A 23,541-nucleotide genomic window follows, 5' to 3' on the forward strand; every position below is an offset into this window, starting at 1 on the left:
GAGAGCGAGCGAGAGTGGTGTTTTGTTTTCAAAAAATAGCGTTAGTGCCATTTGTGCGTGTCTGTCATGTGCAATGACAAAATGTTACTTGAGAATGTTGAGAATGCATTTTTCCACCTTTATTTGCACTAACTGTCTCCTATGTATATAGTTATCTTTTGCACTGTGTTTTGCACACCCAGAGTCCTAGACTCAAAAAATGACTGCTGATTGTTCTGAACATGTATCGGTTCACATTTCAAATGTCAAAACTTCATGAGCAATAACAAAACTTCTTCTCATAAAAGCCATGAAAAACAAATCTGTTTTTGTGTTTTTCATCTTTTAAACTGCTGACAATTCCATATAATGTGCAATAATCATTAACCAGATGTTGAAAAGTCAAGTTCAAGTACTCCTGGGAAAAGGGACCAAAGCTCTCCGGCTTAGGGCATTTCCTGACTATTTTACAGCCATGATAACAAAAGATGTCCGAATCGACATTTTTAGACTCAGTAGGTAAAGGGTTAACAAATTGTTTCTATCATTCTATATTTTTCAACTTACTTAAAATAAGTAGCTGAATTCCTGTTTTGATACTGATCTGCTTTAACTTTGAGAGAAAATAAGGAACTTCAGGTAGGTTGAAGAACTGAAATCGATGAGTGACTTTCTAAACTCCGAGTTCTGTGAGTGCAGCAACATTAAAAGAGCAGGGCCTTTTAACAGTCAAGATGCTGAGCACTGAAAACACAGAAGTAATGAAAACAGGCACTGCTAACTTTGCAAAGCAGATGGACTGGCCAGAAATGTCTGTCATGAGATGTATCAGTCTTGTAGATTTCAGGTTAATAGGCTTGTCATGGTCAGAGTAAGAACAGATGATCAGTGTTACTTGAGGAGAATGAGGCAGAAGCTACAGGATGGTTTGGTTGTACTTCAAGCTTGTAAACAATGGCTGCTAGTGAAGAGATTAGCAGAGATGCAGCTATAGGGGCAGCTGCTTGTTCCTCTGATTGGCCAATAATAAATGTGACAACCCAATCACCCTCTTAGTTTTTAACCCAAACACCGTCTATGGGGCGGTGCTCAGATAATTGTAAAAAATATCCTGTGCTGGGTGCCGTTGTAGCTCAGTTGGTAGAGCAGGCGCCCCACATCCCCTATTCTCTCACCTCTACTTCCTGTCCCTCTTCAGCTGTCCTATCAAAATAAAGGCAAAAGCCCAGAAAATAATCTTAAAGAAATAAAAAGCTGCTCGTATTATAATAAAACAGACTTTCTATCATTCATATTTTCCTTGCTATTACATTTTATGCATATTTTACTTATTTTTCATTCAAACTTTGCCTCTAAATGTTCGGGTTCTTCTTTCATTTTTATGGCACTTTTCTTTTGTTTGTGCTCACATCATATTTAAAATAACTATCATCTGTAGAATGTTTGATTTGTTGTTGTAAAGTCATTTCCAAACTGCTCAGAGCGGTTGGCTGTGTCCCTGAACTCTTCTGGATGTTTGTGTTTAACAATAAATCTGTCTGTCAGTGTTTTCTCTCAGAGAGGACGATGAGTCACACTCACTGACATCCAACTTTGACCCAAAATGGCCGCCAGCCAGCCGCACTTTCACTACAACAGCTGAGAGGTTAAAGGAGGGAGCGTCCCTGTTCAGTCTGTGCAAGTGTAAAATTCCTCTCTCCTGACTGCACTCCCACACATAGACTGCAGGAACTCTCCGTCTGTTTATGTCAAGGCCAAAACACTCATGTTGCATTCATGGGTCATCAAACACACCGTTAAAATGAGCTTTGGTGAGATGGTGGTAAACACATTCAAAATAAGGAAAGATGAGTAATAATGCGTGCAGGCTTTTCTAAATTTAAGATAAGCAGTCAAAGAAATCAGACTGTGAGGGACTTATCAGTATTTACACTTACAGTCTACTATGTTAGGTAGACCCTCGGAGTCTGATGAAGCACAGCTCTCACATTGTATAAGTTTTTATATAGTCTATGGAAATCCATTTTTTAACCTAGATGAGAGCTCATCGACCAAAAGACTGGAGAGTGTCAGCCCACAAAGACGAGGTATCTGTTCTCAGTGATCCACTTTGTGTCTGTTTGGAAAAATACACACTCTGAATTCGATGCCTGCAACACATTCCAAAAAAGTTGGAAAAGGACAGGAAGTTAGAAGGCTCAGTTGTTCACAATCAAAGATGGTGCAATGATCTCCACTTTGAGAAAGACTTTACGGACAAGTACTCTGACAGTTCATGAACACCATTTCTCAACATGCAGTTGGAACTAAGAGATTTTGCTAACTACAGTCCATACTGACATCGAAGCTTTGGAGAATCAAGAGAGCCAGATAGCTCAGAAGGTTACGTTGATGACTTTGGTATAAGAAATCAATAGTTAATACCGGTCAGGGTATGATCAGTATCCTTTAAGGACCCATGGGTAAGGTCTGCTAAATGTCATTGTATCATTCTAACAAATCCTGCAGTTAGGGGGCAAGCCAAAAACAGGGCCTGAATGTCCATGAACTTCGATCCCTACCCCTAATGCAGCAATACATTAAAAAGCAGCTTCATTCTGTGACTGACATCAAAATGTGGGCTCAAGAACATCCATCCATCCATTTTCTATACCGCTTATCCTGTTGGGGGTCGTGGGGGGCCAGAGCCTATCCAAGCTGTCATTGGGCAAGAGGCAGGGTACACCCTGGACTGGTCGCCAGTCAATCACAGGCCTGACACATAGAGACAGACAAACAGGCACACTCACATTCACACCTACGGCCAATTTTTAGAGTGCTCAATTAACCTAATGAGCATGTTTTTGGTGATAGGAGGAAGCCGGAGTACCCAGAGAGAACCCACGGGGAGAACATGGCCCACAGAAAGGCCCTGATCGGGAAGCGAATCACGAACCTTCCTGCTGTGAGGCAACGGTGATGTATGTAAAAAAAAAAAAAAAATCTACCACCCAAAGCAAAAGCCATGCATCAACTTCACTAAGAAGTGCTGCCACCTCTTTGGTCTGATCTCATCTGAGATGGTCTGATGGAAACGTGTGCTGTGGTCTGACAAGTCCCCATTTCAATTTTTTTGGAAAGGATGGCTGTTGAGTCCATTGAGCTAAAGGGGAAAAAGATAATCCAGATTCTCAACAAAAAGTCTAAATGCCAGTGTCTGTGATAGTGTGAGGGTGTTTTTGAACCCACAGAATGGGACACTTGCACATCTGTGAAGGCACGGTTAATACTGAGAGATACATACAGGTGCTGTGGTAGCATATGCTTCCTGTTTTCAGGTACATTCCTGCTTATTTAAGTGAGACAACACCAGGCCACATTCTGCACAAGTTACAACAGCATGGCTTTACAGTGAGAATGCAGGTACTAGACTGGCATGCATGCCTCCAGACCTGTCTCCCATTAAAAATGTACGGTGCACTATGAAGCTCAGGCAATGACAGTGAAATTCCCACACTGTTGAGCAACTTAAGATGTACCTCAAGCAAGAATTGGAATAAAATTCCACTTCAACAATTGACCTCAGTCCCCAAACATGTTAGTAAAGGAGAAAATCTGATTCAACACAGTTTCCAAAATTACTTTGTCTGTAAATCTCTTTTTTGTTTCTTTCCTGAGACCAACATCAAACACTCAGGATTCTGGCAGATTCATGTTTTAAAACACCTAAACATTTAAACATAAAATAAGATAATTAGTCTGTTAAAGGCATGGCACACTTGCAGGGTCACTGTGAGTAGCGTTAAAGATGGACGGAGACAAAGCAGGATGGAGGGACAAAGACATGGATAGAAGGAGAGAAGGATCCATGTGTTTATTCTGCAGAAACAGGAAGTGACCCAGATAAACTTAGTGTGGTATTTCCTGTTAGTGCTGATAATTGTGTCCCACTCTGGAGTTTCAACAGTTTTACTGAAAAATAACTTTTTCAGTGGAGAGTCCACTTCCTCGTTAATCCAAGAGTCATTTAAAAGCAGCCATGATTGTAGTTCTCTAAGTATTTGTTCATCAAGGCTTTAAAACTTTAGTTTATCAGTGTTCTGATACATGAGCTGTAACGTCTTTGAAGACTTGAGCATTTCTTAAATACTTTTTTTTTTTTTTAAACTTACTGTTTCCTTACTGTGTCTGACCTGCCGCTAACATGAGACACTGGTTTCTCATCCGGGTGTCCAAATACAACAACAGACTGTCAGCAGCAACAAAACATGGAAGGAAACACTGATACATGATGTCACCACACACAGGCACACAAAGGATGCTGCATCAGTGTGTAGCAGTTCTGGAGAAAAACAGCACAAAAAAGGACATGGTGTAGACGACTTAGATAAATCATTGGTAGTGGTTATAGTTTAAGAGCAACTCAATTCAAGATGAAAAGTTTGAAAAGAGTCAGGATTTGTCGTTTCCAGCTGAACTGGTTCTAAGAGCTGACTCCTTTTGTGAGTGACGGGGACTGACTCCAGCTTGCTTCCTTTATACCTTTTGCTGTTGTTTTGAGAAATAAAAATGTCAAAATGGTACTTCATGAAGAGCCATTTGGGGACTGAATGAGTGCTCTGAATACTGATCTGAGACCAACTGTCTGTAAGCAAATAAGAGCTGTGATTTCCATCACTCCAAGTAAAGCTGGACAGAAATAAATAAAGCTATGCTTTTGTTTAGTAGCTGACTAGCCAGGCCAGTTTATAGGACGGTCTTCAATGCATGCCAGTACATGCTGCATCTACACGACCAGTCCACTGTGGATGAAGGCACCCAGACTAGGGCTGAAGGTTTGCAAAAATAATCCAATTGCATTTTTTTCCCCCCAGCATTGCGGTTTGATATGCAATTATTATTAGGTTCCTCATATCATGTATTTTTCAACAAATTCAAGCAATAAATCATTCTACATTATGACCTACATTTAGTCAGGAACACTCTCATCATACATTTGATATTTTTATTGCAAAATGTATACAGTTTTATTTGATGTCAGAAGCTCTGCTCAAGAGATGCTCCCTGGGTTAGCAGCATGCTTTGACTTTCCAGGGATTGCTAGAAACCCCCATATAGATGCATTTATGACAATGTGCATTAAAAACAATGAAATTATTTAGAAGCAATTACTTCATAGCAGCATGAATCTGAATGGGAGGGAGCAACAAGCTTTAAGCTATAAAGGAGGAGGCTGGGGTGGAGGAGGTGAAGCTTTGCCAGCAGCAATGTGGTGCATCAGCATTGATACAAGCACGTCATTTCTAAATGGACTGCTGTGTTGAGAGAAAGAGCTGGGATTGGCTGTAGGAGCTTGGAAGCGATAACTGCTGTCAGCTGGCTATCAGCCAGTTGTGGCTAGGAGTATAACTTACGTGAACTAGCAGTAAGCTTCACCAATGTTGAATATCTAGGGCAGACCAATAAAAAAAAAAAAATGAATTATAATTATTCTTGATTATATTGCAGATTTGATATCAACTGCTTTATTGAATGGGGATTATTGTTTTAATGTCACTTGTTTTAATTAATACATAATACACAATTAATACATTACATAAAAACACAAAAGGACAATTTCTGAGAACCATTTGAAAAAAATGACACTTGAATGTTTGCAAAATATGCATAAAATCTCTGCTTTTGCAAAAACCAATTTATTAAACTGGTATTTTGAAATATCTCAAGTTAAAGAAATATTGAAATGTCTGATTTGTAAATTGCAGCATGTGGTATTGCAATTTAATCTAATTTGCGATTCATTTCCCAGCCCTAATCCAGACCACCTCTATGTAGGCCTGTGCTCAAAAAAATCAATATCGCAATATATCGTCACATGCACTTTGCTGATACACCAGTGATTTTCTAACATTTTTTACCCAAGGCAAAATCTCCAAACCATCTTCATATTCATGCAAAATTTCCTCTTTAACATGTCTTTACATGTACCTTGGCTGTTCGAATTCACACACACCTAGACAATCCTGGCCTCCAAATTTGGAAACAACTGGAGTACACAAAAACACTCTAAAATTTATAAGCAGTTATAAATGGACCATTTTAATTTACTTGTATTTCTCAGGATCTGAACTGAACTGTTTTTTTTTTTTAAAGCGTATGACCCTAAATCAACATGTATCATGATACGATTCGTATCAGGAAGCTGGGGGAAAAACACAGCCCTACTAAAGTAGTCTGAGTTATTGGATATCAAGCGGCCGTCTGTATACATTAAGAAAATTGCTAAGTCATTGTCTTGGTCACTGAATCCAGATGAACAGTTTTAAATTGCTTGCCTACAAGTTTAAAAGTTAGCCTACAGTTTATGACTCACAACAGAGAAGGTCTAACTCTCTTATCTTTTTATCCAAGGACTCATTTGATAACATCCTGCTGTAATATGAACAAACATTCCTGATTTTACAAGTTGAGAAGGATCCCCTGAATGCACCATTCATGGAACGACTGCCTGCATTGTTTCAGAGGTGAGATGAGGACGTGAACCAACATGATTCATCAGGTAACCTGACGTCCTCCTGACACACTTTCAATCTGAGCTGCAGTTCATGGCTGAGCTCCTCTAGTGGAGTATTTTAGCTTTATTATTTTGTTTTTCCTGTGTTTTCTGAGCAGACCACAGAGAGCCAGGTTTTAAATGCTTAAATAAGGAATTCAAACACTGTCCTCTCATTGCTTGAAATGGAGCTCCATTTCATTTATGTGATGCACGGTACAAATCCAACAAATCTGAAATGCAATTTGAATCTCCAAGACACACTTTACAGCAATATACAATGACTGGGGGTGACTGTGGCTCAGTAGTTAGAGCCGGTCGTCCCATCGTCAGGAGGTTGTGGTTTTGATCCGTGGCTCCTGCAGCCACATGTGGATGTGCCTTTAGGTAAGACACTTAACCCCAACATGCTCCCAGTGCTGCACTGGTGGTGTGTAAATGTGTTTAGGATTAGCTGATGGCCTCTCTGACAGCCTCCTCTGACATCAGAGAAGAATACATTATGTTTTCAAGGGCTCATTCATGAAAATAAATGCCATTTTTCTTAGTAAAAGTGTTACAGCAGCAGAGCCCATAGGACTAATAAACAAAGACTTAAACAAAGTTAACTAGACATCAAGATTAAGAGCTTTGCATCCTGTAACTCAATAAAAAACTAACATCAAACAGACTGCAACCTGCAAGCACCCTGCGGCTGCTCTAGTTCCGATCAGCTGCCAATGAAGAATGGGTGGTTGCTTCCACAGAATGAGAGCGAGCAGAAACACGAGAAGGATGAATGTCTCAGCTTCATGTCACAGTCCTCAGTTACGACACAATGTGCTGCTTGTTTAACCCTGACGGGGAGAGAGAGAGAGAGTAAAGGGACACAGCAGGGCATGACGGAGGAAGCAGGCAGGGAAATCCCCTTTAGACGAGGAAGGGCGGGGCCATGCCAGGCAGAGAGGGTGAGGAGGAGGGGGGAGCAAGCAGGAACTCTGGGAAAATTCAGAGTTTCCCAAGAAAGCTGAATGTGATGAATAATCTTAACAACCAAATGACAGACACGTGACACATCCCTGCCCTCTTTCTGCTCTACAGAGGATGCACCTTGCAGCTTTTAAAGACTCCATGATGTTTCCTCACACGCCAATATGAGGACAGACTCTGCATGTTTAGGCCCACTGCCTCTCTGACTGTTAGAACACATAAATAAACAAGATGTTTCTGTCAAACAGTGTATCCTGATATAAACTGAACCCAGAGTGTGAACAAAGCTGAGCTGCGGGTCTGAACCTGCTCTGTATTAAGCTGCTGTCTCATCTCTCCGTCTCTTTCATGTTTCTGCTCAGAGCTACAGCCCGGCTGGAAAAATAACAGTAGGGACAAATTCATGGAGCAGTGTATCCCTGTTATGATCGCTGTTTGCTTGCTATCAATTTACTTTATTAGATTTAATTTTTTGGTTTATCTTGATTGTTTGTGTTGCATGAGTTTCAGCCACAACTGGAAAAGGAAGCACCAATGAATGTCCCTGTCTGCTCCTGTTAGCAGACCTCTCACTGTGCATACAACTATCATTGTTTTCCATTTATAAACACCTAAAAGCTGTTCTTTTTCTTTTTTAAATGAACAAGTTTCTGTCTTCAAATTTCCCTGATTGTTAAAAGCATTTTCAGGATGATAACAATCTGCTGTTGAAAACTGTCCACGCATGGATCCATGAATGCATGTACTATTCATGCATCCATCCATCCATGCATCCATCCATCCATCCATGCATGCATCCATCCATCCATTTATCCATCCATCCATCCATCCATCTATCCATCCATCCATCCATCCATCCATTTATCCATCCATCCATCCATCCATCTATCCATCCATCCATCCATCCATCCAGTCCCACTTGGGTTCTAATATTCTAAAAAATATAATTTCCTTCCAAAACTAATGTAACTTGAAGCCTTTAACAGTGAGGTCAGTCCCTATCACCTATTCTGCAGCCAGTCACAAGTGGGCGAGTGATATATTTTAGCTACATTTCTGAAGCTCTTTTGATGTCAATCAAAGAGCCTCACATGTAAATTTCTTGCAAAATAACAATAATAAGTATGTTTTTATCATGTAAAATTACAAATGTTCTTCTTTTCTGATAAACCGCTAGGTTGAAGGTTTTATGTAAACTTCAAGAAAAAAAGTCAAACAATTGCATGCCATAACTTTGCCCTCTCAAATTTTCTGAATTTAATAATCTGGGGGCCGGATGGGTAGCCGTGGGGGACCTGATTTTGTCCCGGGTCTCCAACTGATGATCACCATTTAACCTGACGAGCACATCTTTAGTCAGTGGGAGGAATGTGGAGAACCCAGGGAAAACTATCCATCCATCCATTCTCTACACCGCGTATCCCGTTGGGGGTCAAGGGGTTCGGAGCTTATCCAAGCTGTCATTGGGCGAGAGGCGGGGTACACCCTGGACTGGTTGCCAGTCAATCGCAGGGCTGACATAAAGAGACAGACTTAAACTAGTAAAATGTCGCGTTTTGAATCTTTACATGTGCTGCCTTTATGAACTACACAGAAAGGCTCTGTCAGACTGAGCAACTGAACCAGGAAACTTCTTGCTGTGAGGCAACAGTGCTAACCACTGCGCCACCGTGCCGTCCCAATCAATCAAGTTTAGATTTAACTTCTTATACGATAATAAACTGAATGTAAATTATTATGTTTCATTGGAATATTACCTCACACTGTAGGAAATGGTTTAAAATCTGATATTTCAATTTAGAAAAGAATCAGAGTATTGATCACAGAAAATCTGCTGTTGAAGTACAAATCAGGCTTTTTTTCAATTTTTAATAAAAAAAAAACAGCTATCATGATCGTCAACGCATCGGTATCTGCAGATATTAACCTAAAAAGTTATTCAAGGGTACGGGCAGATATGAATATTTCTGCTGATATTTACAACAAATATATTGGCTTTTATTATTGCCTTTATCTGCTGTAAATATCTGCTGCATGTACTTACAGACCCATGTTCGCTGAAGTCTTTTTCTTTGCTTATCCTCCATTACTTTACTGTGAGTTCTAAGGACTAAAGTTTGTTTTGTTGTTCAGCTTTAAGCTTTTAACGTACCTGAATGTTTTAAGAACTAAAGTTTTAGTCCTGATATGCATATTCAAATATCCTTATTGCTATCAGTAACAAAGAATTTCTACAAATCTGCATATTTGATACTAGCAACTCCATTATTGTGCATCACTATTTATTTGGGACTTTGCATATGGCAGACAGGTTTTATCTATAACACAAAGAACACTTGGAAGACAATACTGATCCTTAAGATCTGTTATTTAATCCTATTTTATACTTAATTGCAGTTTTAAATAATTCATTTGCACACTGTATTTTTTTCAGTTTCTCAGGACAAAAAAATTAGAGTTAACTTTAGAGGTGTGATCCCACCTCAGGATCTCCTTGATTCCCAGCCAGCCGTTTCTTCTTTATAACTAGCAGAAACAATCTGAGCCAGTGTAACCTCTGAGGCTTTAAGCTGTGAGTTGTGTTGATGTGAACAGGAACACAGCAGGCTCAGAGGAGGTTTAAAAAAGGCAGTGGCTGAAAATAAAACCCCTGAAACCAGACTGGAGGTTTGGTCAGCTGGGATCAAAACAGCAACACGGAAACAGGAGAGAAACGCTGGAAACAGACTAGCTGCGAACAAAACAACACAAAAACAACACAACTAGGCAGCAGGCAAGAGGTGAGAGCTGATCTGAGACCTGCTAGTCCTCAGAGGACTGAAACAGAGAGGCTGGGGCCAGGTCTAACTGAACAGGACTGACACAGACCCAACAGAGCAACTCCTTCACAATAAGAGCGCAGATCAAATGCAAGACAGATATTCTTTTTTTGCCCTGCTGTCTCTGCAGTCCTTTGTTGTTATAATTCCTGTATTAAATGATAAATGCACATCCCTTCTTCTGATGGCAGCATGGATACAAGCCCCATACTCTACATCCTGACACCTGAGTGTAGCGGCCTGTCACATGGAATAACATCAGCCGACAATAATGAAAGAGCAGCAGAGACAACTGCAGCATTTCAAGTTTCAAGTGGTCTATGTGCTCCATAATAACATGACTACAGAGTCACAGCTTCATAAAGAAAATGAAGACTTATAGAAGGATACTGAATACATAATCTATATAAAACAATCACTTTCTTCAGGCTCAGATGAACTGCAGGGAGGAGCCAGAGCCCAACTTAGTTAACAACAATTATTTATAACCAACACAATAGGAAAGGGGCTGACTCATTCTGAGAACCAAATGACAAAAAGGTTGGAACTGCTTTAGGAGATTTCCTCAGCCTGCAGAAATAAAACATGCACGTCATTAAAGTATGTTGAATAAAAGGTTGTGTGTTGTCACTGGCAGACTCAGACTCTTAAAGTTTAGACAATATTAAAGAGAAAATCCCTACAGAGACTAACCTTGTAGCTCCAGAGTAAGACATTTTCTCACCAGGCTCCACTGACAAAAGCATTTCTTATACCTCACAGAACACAGGAATTACTTTTCTGTTGGTGCCAAAGCGGCAACCTCTGGTGTAGCAGCCCTTGGCACCAATTTCACCTGGTGCAAAAACGAACTTTGGTCCTCTTTAAGGAGCATGAACTAAAAGCACACAGTTTCTTCATTTTAGACTGTAGTTGTTTGTTTACAGTGTAAAAATAAAGCCTTGTGTAGTGATGTGACCAGCTGACAGACAGACTCTGTTATGAAGATCAGAGATAAACTGATGAATGATCCCGCTGTGAGGAGTTGAGACAAACATCGTCTCATGACCCAAAACATGATCCCAGAATCTATTTCCTCATAAAATCACAGGAGTCATCAATAACTGTAATCTGACAGCTGGAGGACAAGTCGAAACAGAGAAACAACAGAAACACGTCACAGTTTGATTAGTTCTATAGAAGGCCATGAGAGGCCAAATTACATGAAAATGGAAATCCTCTGGTGACTCAGATGGCACAGTATAGCCTAAGGTGTAAACATTATCAGGATGGAGTTATGATGGCGTGTTGACACAGATTATTGGACTACTGTGACAGTGTGCACGACTAAATCTTAGGGACTAAATCAGATCTGTGTAGCTGCAGAATGCAGGAAGATTTTCTCTCCATTTCAGAGGACTGTGAGCCACCTGGCAGGTAGATATCTGTACCAAAACAAAGGTGATTTAAGTGGCTCTGATTGTACCGTGGGTTTTGCTGGTTAGGATAAAAATTGTTTAGTTTTTTTAAGTTTAAATTTGATCCTGTTTTGTGATTTTTCTGTTTTGTTCGCGATTAACCGCACACATCTCTAGAATCTCCTCGCTATAATAGAGTAGCAGAGCTCTCAGCCTGCAGTGATGAGTCAGACTCACACCGCACAAGTCACTCAGCCCTTCCTCCGTCTGTCACTTGTTGTCCTTCCTGAGGAGCGTTTTCAGTCTAACCAGAACTCCCCATGGTTTATTTATTTAAAGTCCCTGAAAAGGGATTTTAAAAATTTGCATTTTGGGTTTATTGTATGACAGGCCACTTTGTTATGAACCACCATGTCCTATTCGATTCATGAAAAACAGCTCTTAGTTTATAAAATGAAGCTTCAAAATATGAAAAATTAGTCTATAAAATCTGCTCCAGGACGGTGTGGGTTTGTCTGTTGAATGAGCTGAAGCCACGCCCCCTAAGGAAAAATAAGAGGTTTTCAAATTAAAAAAAAATGCCTCTGATCAGACTGCAGCTTCCTGGATCTGTACCAGAGGAGAGAGAAGGCACTGGGGACAAAGACTGTAGAAAGAATTGGACAAACCCCGTGTGACGTTAGCCGTCTGCTTACAATAGGTGGACTCAAACAGCTCTTGAAGCCAATCCATGGAGGCTTCCATATTGAAATCGCGGTCTCAACCAAATATTGGATCAACCTAACGACCCGCCCACAAAGGGGGACTACCTTCTGGTTGACAGAAATGTAGCCTCTGCCTGTCGAGCTATCTGTCAATCAAATGAGACGTGCCAATCAGCATGAAGTGAGGTTTATCCTAAATATAATCCAAACGATTGTGGTACAAAAAAATTCAACCTCCGTACAGTGAGAGCACAGTAAGACACTAGCTAATGAGACATGTTCGGTTTTTTGAACCAGGCTGTAAACCAGTTTATTTCTAGTGTAAAAACCGGCTGTTTAACATGTGTACAGACGGGACTTCCGATGTTCCTGCAGCCAGCCTCAAGTGGACACTCGCTGTAATGCAATTTTTTGCACTTCTGCATGGGCTTAATTTTACAGGACCAGATGTTGCCGTTTGGTTGGGGATTAAATTTACTGTTTTCACAGCATGTAGCTGGCTGTTAACTTTCAATGAAGGCAGTGAGATCAGCAAACAACAGACTATACTGAGATGAACTGTTTGGTGATTTTACATCATTGTATCACTAGGGGGGCAGGTTGATTCCCCATCAAGACTGGTGATGTCATGGGCACAGATGTTTGCCCTGCCCAAACAAAACTAAGCCAGGAAAGAGGTAAACAACTTTCTAACGGTCTAAATCGAAAATTCAGTCACACATACAGTGCTTAACAAATTTATTCAACCACCTGTCATATTTGTCTCAGACCCCATACAGCATCATGAAGTGCTTTAATGCGGACTCATTCATTTTCAGTGAGCTCTCCATGTTTTACCATTTTGAACAGGAATGAGGAATTTCAAACTGAATTCACCCATATTTGAGCCGGCTCACTGGGCTTCTCTGAGAAGTCAGAAATTAATCAAACATAACATTCAACCACTAAAACTATTTTTTCTGCTCAGGAATGCAAGTAAATAACTATAATTTGACAAAAAAATCAAGAAATATAAATGTGCTTTACTATTTTTTCAGTTTTTTGTAAATCAGTAAATTTGAAAATTCATTGATAACAATAATAATTATATTTTAGCATTAAAAATATCATTTGGGTTAAAGAGCTTCTACATATTGGTGTATTAACCATTGCAGAAACATAAAAATGATTTTGGTAATTACCAATGCTGTTAATTTAGTGCAGCTGCGGCATAAACCTTACTTTGGTTAGGATTAGGGTGGTCTAATAAATTTGTTAAGCACTGTATGTAGATCACAGTGTTTTCAAATGTTTACAGCAACCATATTCCATCATATCTAGTGTGTTAACACACAAAGTTTGGATTTCACTTTACAGAGACTTTAACAGTACACTCCCTGTTTTCTTTAAATGTATGGTTATGAGCTAACAAGTAAGAAAGCGTCAAAAACTGGTGCCAAACCCCACTAGTGTGGTTTGTGATGTTTTGTATTCAAGTACATTCTGAACAGTGAGGCCAAAGTGACCACTTGCAAAAAAGGAATAATGATGAATTTTCAGCAACATTAGATCTCATGCAGTGTGTAACAGCAGCAGCTGCACACGCGTTAACAAGGAGAGACAGAGGTTATTAAACATTAAATATCTTTTGAACCATCAATCGTAGCCACTGACTTTTTCTCTTTCTTGAATCCCTCTGTTTTGCCGTTCTAATGACGCTATCAAAGCCTTCAAAGCTCTTACAGAAGCTTTTCTAGTAAGCCAGGAACTTAGCTGACTTTCTGGGGTCTTTAAAGTTGAATTCAACACTAGTAACCCCGACACTGAACATCTTTTTATCATCCATTTTTTAATCATTTCTGCTGCTAACCTTAGCATTAACCTTAACCTTAGGATCCTTTTTGAACATGTAAACATGCGTCAAATGCAAGATATTGTCAACAGTCTTCTTGTTTTTTCTTTTTTTTTTCACAAAAGCATGGGTGACTATTTGTTATGGTGACAATTTCAGATTGTTCTTTGTTGTTTGTTTGTTTTTTTGTTTGTTTGTTTTACTTTTTAAATTATTTTTATTTTCACTTTTATACATGTTAAAAAATAAATTAGCCACCATATCGTTGTCCCACAATGCATTGTGACGGGCTGTGACAGCAAATTGCCACGTTATGCTTTGCCAAACAGCAACAATGTGTAAACACTAAGAAACTCTAGAAGAGAGTCTGAATGACTCATAATGGAGAGAAAGAGACACAGAGAAGCTGTGATGTGTCCCTCTGTGTCTCTGCGGGCAGGACAACTTTGAACAACCACTTAAAAAAACGCCAATTCCGGGGAGCAGGTGGCCTAGTGGTTAAAGGCGCTCCCCATGTATGCGGGGAATCCGGCCTGAGGCCCTTTACCGCATGTCTCTCTCCCACTCTTGACCCTGTTTCTGACTCTATCCACTGTCCTCCCCTATCTAATAAAGGCACAAAAATGCACAAAAATAAATCTTAAAAAAAAAATTAATTAAAAAAAAGCCAATTCCAAAAAGTGCAAGGACTTTTGCTGTAAATATGTGAATATCTTAAAGATATATTTTTAAATCAAGGAATGATTATTTTTCCACTTTTTAGTCTTCAAGAGATGGGAGAACAGGTTAGCGCAAAATAACCCCTAGACATTATTTTTGACTGTGTGTAATACATAAAAATCTATAAGGTTTAATTCCAATGTTCTTTTGTCTTTATAGTCCCTGTTTTAAAACTTAAGTGACATTGCTGCAGCCCACATATTCATAAAGCCCAGATAGTCCTGAAAAAAAGGATGTTTAGAGCTTGACTGTGAACTACAGGCTGATGTATTACAAGCTTTTTCAGACAAAAAATCCAGGTGAGACAAAATGGTCAAAAAATAGCCTTGGGCTCTGAGGGTTATGGTAACAACATCATGTCTTTGCTCTTTACACTGATATACAAGTTGTCCTGGTTTATAAGCTGCAGTCAGTATAAATAAAATGAATTGGAAAGATCTCTACACTCTGAAGGTCACGTGTGAACACCAACTTATTTTAAAGTCAAACCAGTCAGGAAGCAGTGACTCAACAGATTCACAGCTCAGAAAAACAGGACACAAAGACCTTTAGAAGATATGTATAACTTAAAAACTTTGTTAAGTGAGGAAACACTAAGAGTATTTGTTCTGAAATGTAATTTTTTACCAGACTGTTCCAAACCAACAGCTGAGAAGCAGAAACAGCAGCCATATTTCAGAGAGAGAAGTGAAAACTTTATGATCTGTGACTGGTGTAAAAAAGCAGATTGAGACCCAGAGAGGAAATCCTCCCCTCTGCCTCTCAGGAACACGTCACTGTGGTGAAAGAGTTTCCCCTGAGTCATCACTTGTCTGCTGCAGGAGAGGACGGAGGGATGGAGTCGTGGAAAGAAAGAAGGAAAGAAAAGGAGTACATGGTGGAGATAATTACCCAGGATGGAGTGAACACGGACAGAGAGCTGAGTCCTCAGGATCAGGATGGGCTTCTTCCCTTTTCTGTGGAAAAAGAAGAGAGAGTCAGAGCTGAAGAGAAACCACAGAGAGAATCCACACTGACAGTTTCACTTCTCTGCATGTGCCTCTCTTCTGCAGGACTGAACCTTCAGGCTGAGAGTTTCAAAAACATAAATGTGTCTTTTCTTTGTCGTTTTGTTGTTTCTCCTGTCCCTCTCCTCTTCCTTATTTTCTCTCTCCTGCACCTTTCGGTCTAGACCTGCCCTCTTTGTCAGGTGTCTTGAGAGAACTTCAGTTAAGAATTGGCGCTATACAAACAAAAATGTATCGATTAAAAAATGGAGGAAAAAACTCCAGTGACTTTAGTAACAATCTGGGTCAATCACAGAATATTCAAATTCAAATTTGTTGATAATTTCCAATAAACTTGCCTTAACAAAGCTAATAATGGTGAAAATAGATGGGGATGGGGATGGGGGGGGGGGGGGGCTGGATGACGGCCATCAGGAAGCCAGAGCAGTACAGCACCTGAACTCCTGAACTGGTACATGCTCCCATACCTGACCTGGCCTGATGAAAATCCCTCAAATTGTTCTCCAGGGATGTCTGTCTGTCTGTTTAGACCATAAACATAACGCTACCAGGCCTGGTTATCATCAGCACAGAGGTATGAAAAAAGAGGCCAGCATCACTGAATAACACACACAACAACCGTGTACTTTACACAACCTTCAAAGGAGCCTGGCGTTATCAGACAAATTCAGTTTATTGGATAGATGTTTGCATCTTTCATATGTATGCTAAACAAAAAAAATTTGCTAGTAGAGATGTTCCGATATAAATTTTTCCTTCCTGATTCTGATACCAAGGTGCTGCATTTCGGATGATACCAAGTACTAATTTGATACCAGTGTGAACTTTCTGGACTGATTGTGCAGACTAGCAAATTTTTCTACACCTATATTTGACTCAACAAATAGAATCATAATGTACAACACCTCTGTGACCCTAAAGTTGTTTTTCTGATTATTGAGTTTTACTGCTAAATATTAAAATAACAATAATACAGGGGGCTGTATCACAGTCTCTCTCTCCATTACGCTCTATTCAGGCAGCATCACATGATTACAAAACAGCCTGCCATTGGCTGACAGACCCTCACAAGGGTTAACAATATGACAGCATTCGAGCTAGTGGTAATAAATGATTGTAATTGGATTAGAATGGATAAAAAGACGTTTAATATCAGATTTACTAGTGTGGATTTAATCTATAAGTCCTGAAAAGTCACACAGGTTCCAGGCTCGCTGAAAATGCTGCCACAAGGGATTCAAAGTCATCAACAGTGTCAATGGGAAGGCAGAAGGGCTAGCTTTAAGAGGTAAAACAAGTAAGAGGCAACGATTTATGGTTTAAAAGTTATTCAACTTTTGATAAACCTTGTCACTTCTTGTCATGTGCGACAGTGCTGGTCTGGAAAGCATTTTAACGATCACATTCAGAGAAAAACTGTCACACAGACACTGTTCATTGCTGCTGCAGTGGGCCAATTGCTGCTTCTTCACTGCTCTGAAAACAGTAGCTTGTGCACGCAGTGTTTTCAGGCAGTGAAGAACTGATTTCTGGTTTATAGTGCTAACATTTAGCATGGCTAAATGAAGCAAAATATGAAATTAAACCAAACAGTATCGGATCAGTGCATAAACCCGTGTACTCGCTGATACTAATACCTGCACTTTAAGTAGTATTGGACTTATTTCCAAAACTGGTATTGGAATCGGAACTCTGCTTGCTAGATATCTGCAGAGCCCAGCATAAGAGAAATGATCAGAACATTACGACACAGTCACACAGATGCATCATTTAAAGAGGGGTGATAAGAGTGTGAAAACGTTTTAGTCAGTATTAGTGGTGTACATGCATAATCAGGATCCTTTTGTGGTGCTGTCCAGCTTCCAGTCTGGGCTTGTCAGAAACCTCCTGCATTCATATTTTTTGATTGGATAGCTTCTCTAAAAGTCTGCTGAGGCCAAAGAAATAAACAAAACCTTTGTGACAACTGGATCGAATCTGTAGTTTTAATGCAAGTTCATTTATATACTAGAATGACCTTAACATAAACCCTTTGTTGGCTTAGGACAGCTGTTCTCACATCTATCTTTGCTGTAGCACATTTAGAGGATTTTAGTCAGACTATGAGCAGAATCCACAAACCACAGAACTACAGCGCTCCACAAAGACACCACCACAGGAGCTCCATTCATAAATCACTGTCAGACCAAAAACAACAGTTTAAACATCTGTCTTCTGTCTCTTTTCTGCACTCGTGTTATCTCCTGTTTGACTGACAACAGGTGAAGACGACTGAAGCTGCTCTGAACTGATCCAGAACCGCTCAGTTTCCATCCAGACCGATGCAGCAGAGTGAGACCGCTGGGATCAGAGGACGGAAAGAACGACAGCACAAGGTATGGAAAGAATGAGAAAGGGAGAAAAAAGAGGAGAGTTTGAGTTGCTCTGAATCTAAAAATAAGGGTTTCAGATTTTTCACACAGTTTCCAGGTCTACTTTTAAATAAACCCAAACTCATATAATCACATTTAAATCATTTCCCTGGAGACTCTCGCACAGCCTAACCTTAAACCAAGTCATCAGTCATTCAACGTGACTTTGGAGGATTTATGCTCCAACTCTGAGCTGTGCATGTCAGCTAGACACTGAAAAACCCAGCCGATTTTTTACCATTATTCTGACATAAGAAGTATTACAATCTGCATCTTTGTCTTAAAACACTGCTTTACTGTGAGGGAGTTAAACCTCCAGAACAAATCTGCAGATAAGATGAAGCCTTCAGGGTAAACCAGTTAGATGTTTCAAGTTGTGTTAAAAGTTGGGTTGGGTATCACTTTTAAATCTATACTTTTTATATAGTGCCGGTGCCTCAACTGTGCCTGAATCAATACTTTTGAGAGAGAAAAAGGTGTGTTGAAAGTCGCTGGGAGAATAAAAGCTGTCCGGGTATCATAAATGATTTGCAGAAATATCTTTAAAAGATGCCAGAGGAAGAAAAGGAAATCTCGGTTATTGAAATGAAGCATTGATATCTGTATTGTAATCTGGTCTGATAGTTGTCGCATATGTTGGTACTGGTACCATGTCAATACTGGATTTCTATTCTCATCTCTAGTTGAAACAAAAAGATTAGTCAGATAACTTTCATTTGTAATCGCTAAAACTAGGACTGACAGACAATTACATTTTTTTATTGTGATTTATCAGTGACTTTCTGTAGTTAATCTCAATTAATCTCCCTATTTTGACACATTTTGAAATTCCACTGTTTGTATTTTAAACTGTTTTTGTTTAGTCTTAAACTAAGGGTGACTGACTTCCTGTTTGGATACAGATCTGCTTTTATTTTGAAAGACAAAAAGGAACTTTGGTTGGATTAAAGATTATGACATGAACCTAACAATGGAAAGAGGAAGTTGCAATGGATTAAAAAGAAAATAAGGACAGCCATGCCAAAAAAAAAATGATGAACTAATTATGGACTTTAATAAATCTCAATTAATGCATTAATGGCAGCCCTAGTTTAAATGTTTATGGCAGCAGCAGAACATAGTTTGTGTCTGGCATCAAAGCTCTAACCTAATCCCTCTTTGCAGGCTCATGTTACAGGCAGAATCAGAAGAGTGAAGAGACAACATGTTAACCCCCCAACAGAGCCTACAGATGGATGCTGCAGAGCAGTCTTGCAACTTAAACAAAGCATCAATGAAATCAGCACAGCTGCAGTTTTCCATCTTATCAAGCTCGCTGAATTAAGCCATTAAGCTGAATTCCACCTCTTGTCAGTCCCCTGAAGCAGTGGTTCTCAGCTGGTGGGTCGGGACCCAAAAATGGGTCGAGGAGCTCTTTCAAGTTGGTCACGAAATGTGTGCCAGGGAAAAAAATCCAGCAGGGAGTCTATTGTATAGAAGCCCAAAGGGAACATGCATACATGTATTCTATAGGTTTCCTATGATGAGGAGTAAATTCCAGTTTTTGTCTCAAGATTTAAATCTATTTATCTCCTTTTCTCTGGATAACAAGCAGGTTTTTCCAACATATTGATGAAATTCCTTATGAAATTACCAAATTTCCATGCTGTCTTGGGAAAATGGGGTAAAATTAAATGCATGCAGGCATTTCCTTCTGTAATGTTTGTTTTGGCCTCTTTGATTGATTGCGTTTTGTTTCATTTATGGTCCAAACTGCCAAATTCTTCATTAGATAAATTTGAGGGGTTGAAAACTTTAAAAATATGGGTCATAATTTCTCGTAAGAGGTGGTGGGTAATGATGTCCGACCAGTTGAGAACCACTTTTGGTCGTTATTATATTGGTCGTTCACGATAGCACCATGTCAGATCATACAACTGAAATCTTGACTAGTTTTGGCTGACAGACTGATCCCTTGTAAATAATGATACAGAGATAAGTAGCAAATGCTCTGCCGTTGGTAGGTTTCACGATTCATGTGAGTGACGTCAGGTCAGGGAGGCAAACTAGACGACGATGTAAGAAAAATTCTGACATGCTAGTCTTGTTAAATCATGGTCGTGGGGCGTCTTGGATAGATCCTTAATTATGTCACACTACAAGAGCGTTCTTCATTTCTGATGTGCATAATCAGCCAAGGTTAAATGATGAGCTGTGGCGTTGCTGTCGGCCTGAAATATGGCTGAATTCGTGTATGAGTGGGCTTTAAATATGACAGTGGGATAGTGGTGGGAGGTAAACTAGTATTAATATCATCACTGGTACTATACTGGTACTACTATACTCCATAATCAGCAGTTTAAACACATGCATTTGTGACAAGTTGAAAAGTTATGTTTAAATAAGTAAGGATAAAAACAAGTTAATGGTATGCAAGATTATTTAAAAAGTATATGCACAAGAACAGTTCAGTTAAAGTGACTAAAAATATTAAAAAACATTTAAAATACTTTTAAAATTAGTTTGATGTAACAAGGAATAGTTTAAGTACTAAACGAGGTTTTAAAATACATTATTTACCTTATTCTTTAATGTTAAAAGTGAGATTTGGTTATGTTTATCTTTGCTCTACTTAGTAGGCTGAGCTAAGTTCATCTGTGATCAATTGCTTTTGCCTCACAGAAACGCTAGGGGGATACGCAGTCTTTTCTTCATTCTACTAAAAGCTCTTGATGAGGAAATAGCACAGAATCACTGTTGTGATTATTTCTCCCCTTTTCAGGTATGTTTATGGTCAAAAGTACAGCTAACATGTCCGAAATTACTTTCTAACATGTTTAGAGTTTTGTGACGATGTTGTTGTAATGTTTTGAGTAAGTTTAAGATGTGTTTTGTGAAGAGTAACTTTGCTAGTAAGCGAGCCCTTGCTCAGAGCTGCAGGATGACCCGTAGCTGTGCTGCGTGTAGCGTGGTCTGTATTATTCTTCTGTTTCTCGTGTGAACTGATGCAGAAACGTATTGTAAAGATGTTTATTGTTTTCTATGTGTTTTTATTTATATATTTAGCATTAGTTTGAGAAGGAATATTTGTTTTTGAGCACTTTAGATCTATTTTTGGTTTAAAGAAAGGAAATTAAGGAAAGAATTTATTACAGTTAATACTGTTTATCTTTTCTGCTTTAAAGGAAATATGAGTATTACCTACCTCTACCTCTTCCTATGTTGAAACAAGCATGCATATTTACATGTACATGTACATGCATATTTTGTAAAATGCTCATTACTTGTAAATATGGTAAAGGATGCTCTTGATGAGGAAACAGCACAGAATCACTGTTGTGATTATTTCTCCCCTTTTCAGGGGTGTGACACATTGTGATGTAGCAACCACACAAAGCAAAACTGATCCCATCACTAGCTCAAACACAAGCCACAGAGGTGGGTAAAAAAACAGTAGCATAACAGCACAGTATGTGACAGAAAACAGCTCAGTTCAGCTCAGCTCAGACATTTAACTTTCTCTTGCCGTAACATGCAGCACAGTAATTGGTTACAACGCTTGTCCTTTCCTCTTAAAGTTTGAGGTCCGTAACAATAAGATAGAGTGTTTGCTTGTTTTAAAGAGCATCTTTGTTGGTCTGTCTGGGGCTTTAACACAATTTCTGTGCTGGAATGGATCATTGAGCCTAGTACTGTAATGATTTGGATGATGAAAGCTGTGGCTCTAAACATGGTCAAAAACTGAATTTTAATCTGAGATCTCTGCTCAAGTGAAATTAAATCAACAATAGTCATATTATTATCAGGTTCTTCACAATAAAAGTCTGTGGTTGTTAGTCTGTCCAAAACATCTTTTATTGTGAACTTTATTCAAACTTTTATTGTGAAGAGCCACATGGTGTTTTCAGTAGCAGGTTAACACATCTCAGAAAGATAACTGAAACTTAAAACCACAGGTGTAGTAACCTTTTATCTATGATATAATGCACAGTATTGAGTTGAGTACAACATTACAGGCTTGTTCAAGAAGACAAATGCAGAAGTAACACCTGAATATGCATTGGAATGCATTTTCCCTAAAATACCATTAAAGCAAAGAGCTAAACATAAACAATTAAATGACACATCACCAAACTCTATTATGGAATCACTCATGCTTTACTGGGTCTCTGTCAAGTTTTGAAATTGTGTCATGTTGATATTTAGGAAAATAAAAATATTCCAATATTGGGTGGGCAGACTTTTATAACACGCTAGATAGACTGTTCCATATATCTATGGCATGGATTTATTTCCAATTCATCTGGGAAAGATCCCAAAGAAAGTGTTTGGAAGGGCAGGACTTTTGAAAAATCCTCAGAAGCTGAGTGGAGGAACGTGCTGTCTATCACATTTATTGCGGGCCAACCAGAATGACGACACAAAACAAGGCACGCATGCGCAGCTCCTGAATAGGAAAACGTTGCCATAATATATGAACAGTGGGCTATGATGTGGATAAAAGTTTCGTTGAGTCTCTTTGCTCCTGTTTTAATAAAGAAATGTGGCTTAACCCACAGCCACATTGCTACTGCTACAGTTGAGCTAATCGCTTTAGTAGTAGCAGCCACTGTATACACCGTCTTACTATACAACTAAACCCACCCGAAACGACTGCAAACTCATGCCGAGGCTGGGGGAAGAGCAAAAAAATCTTTTCTGTCATGGAAAGCTTTTACTGATGTTCTTTGCACTTTATTCAATAAAGAAATGTGGCCAGGTTCTAATAAAAATCTGCTGTACAACAGCTACTTTCAAGCTAACAGAGACACAGATGGAAGACATTGCTAATAGCTTCCAGAAAAACTAAACCCTGCCCATAGCTACCGCCTTGTTATCCTCAAATGATGCTCATTGGTCTGAACAGTGCTCTGAACGGCATAAACGTTGTGGATTGGAGCTTTGCAAGATGGATTTTCTTGATGACAGACATCGAGTCTGGCAAATCCATCTGCTTCACAAGGTTATCCATTTCATCTAGTGTGAATGAAACATGCACAGATATATTTGATTTTACTACATGATGAAATTAAAATTCTGGTTCTATAACCACCCCACCATGCAGAAAAAAATAAGTAAACACAGCACATACTACTAATAACATACTATGTTATCACCACAGCAACTCCTGCTGATATGCTGTTATGTCTGCAC

The 23,541-nt window shown here is 39.3% G+C and overlaps 1 protein-coding gene across 4 annotated transcripts in view; it reads right to left on the reverse strand.

The window, feature by feature from the left end:
* fhod1 (formin homology 2 domain containing 1) overlaps positions 1-23,541 on the reverse strand; it is an 88,054-nt gene that overhangs the window by 47,949 nt on the left and 16,564 nt on the right. For all 4 annotated transcript variants that reach the window (XM_041783725.1, XM_041783717.1, XM_041783710.1 and 1 more), the window contains exon 3: positions 15,843-15,907. In XM_041783725.1, the coding sequence (XP_041639659.1) occupies positions 15,843-15,907 (65 nt within the window). The remainder of the gene's footprint in view (positions 1-15,842; positions 15,908-23,541) is intronic.

The sequence above is a fragment of the Cheilinus undulatus genome, linkage group 1 (genome assembly GCF_018320785.1).
Source record: "Cheilinus undulatus linkage group 1, ASM1832078v1, whole genome shotgun sequence".
NCBI lineage: Eukaryota > Metazoa > Chordata > Actinopteri > Labriformes > Labridae > Cheilinus > Cheilinus undulatus.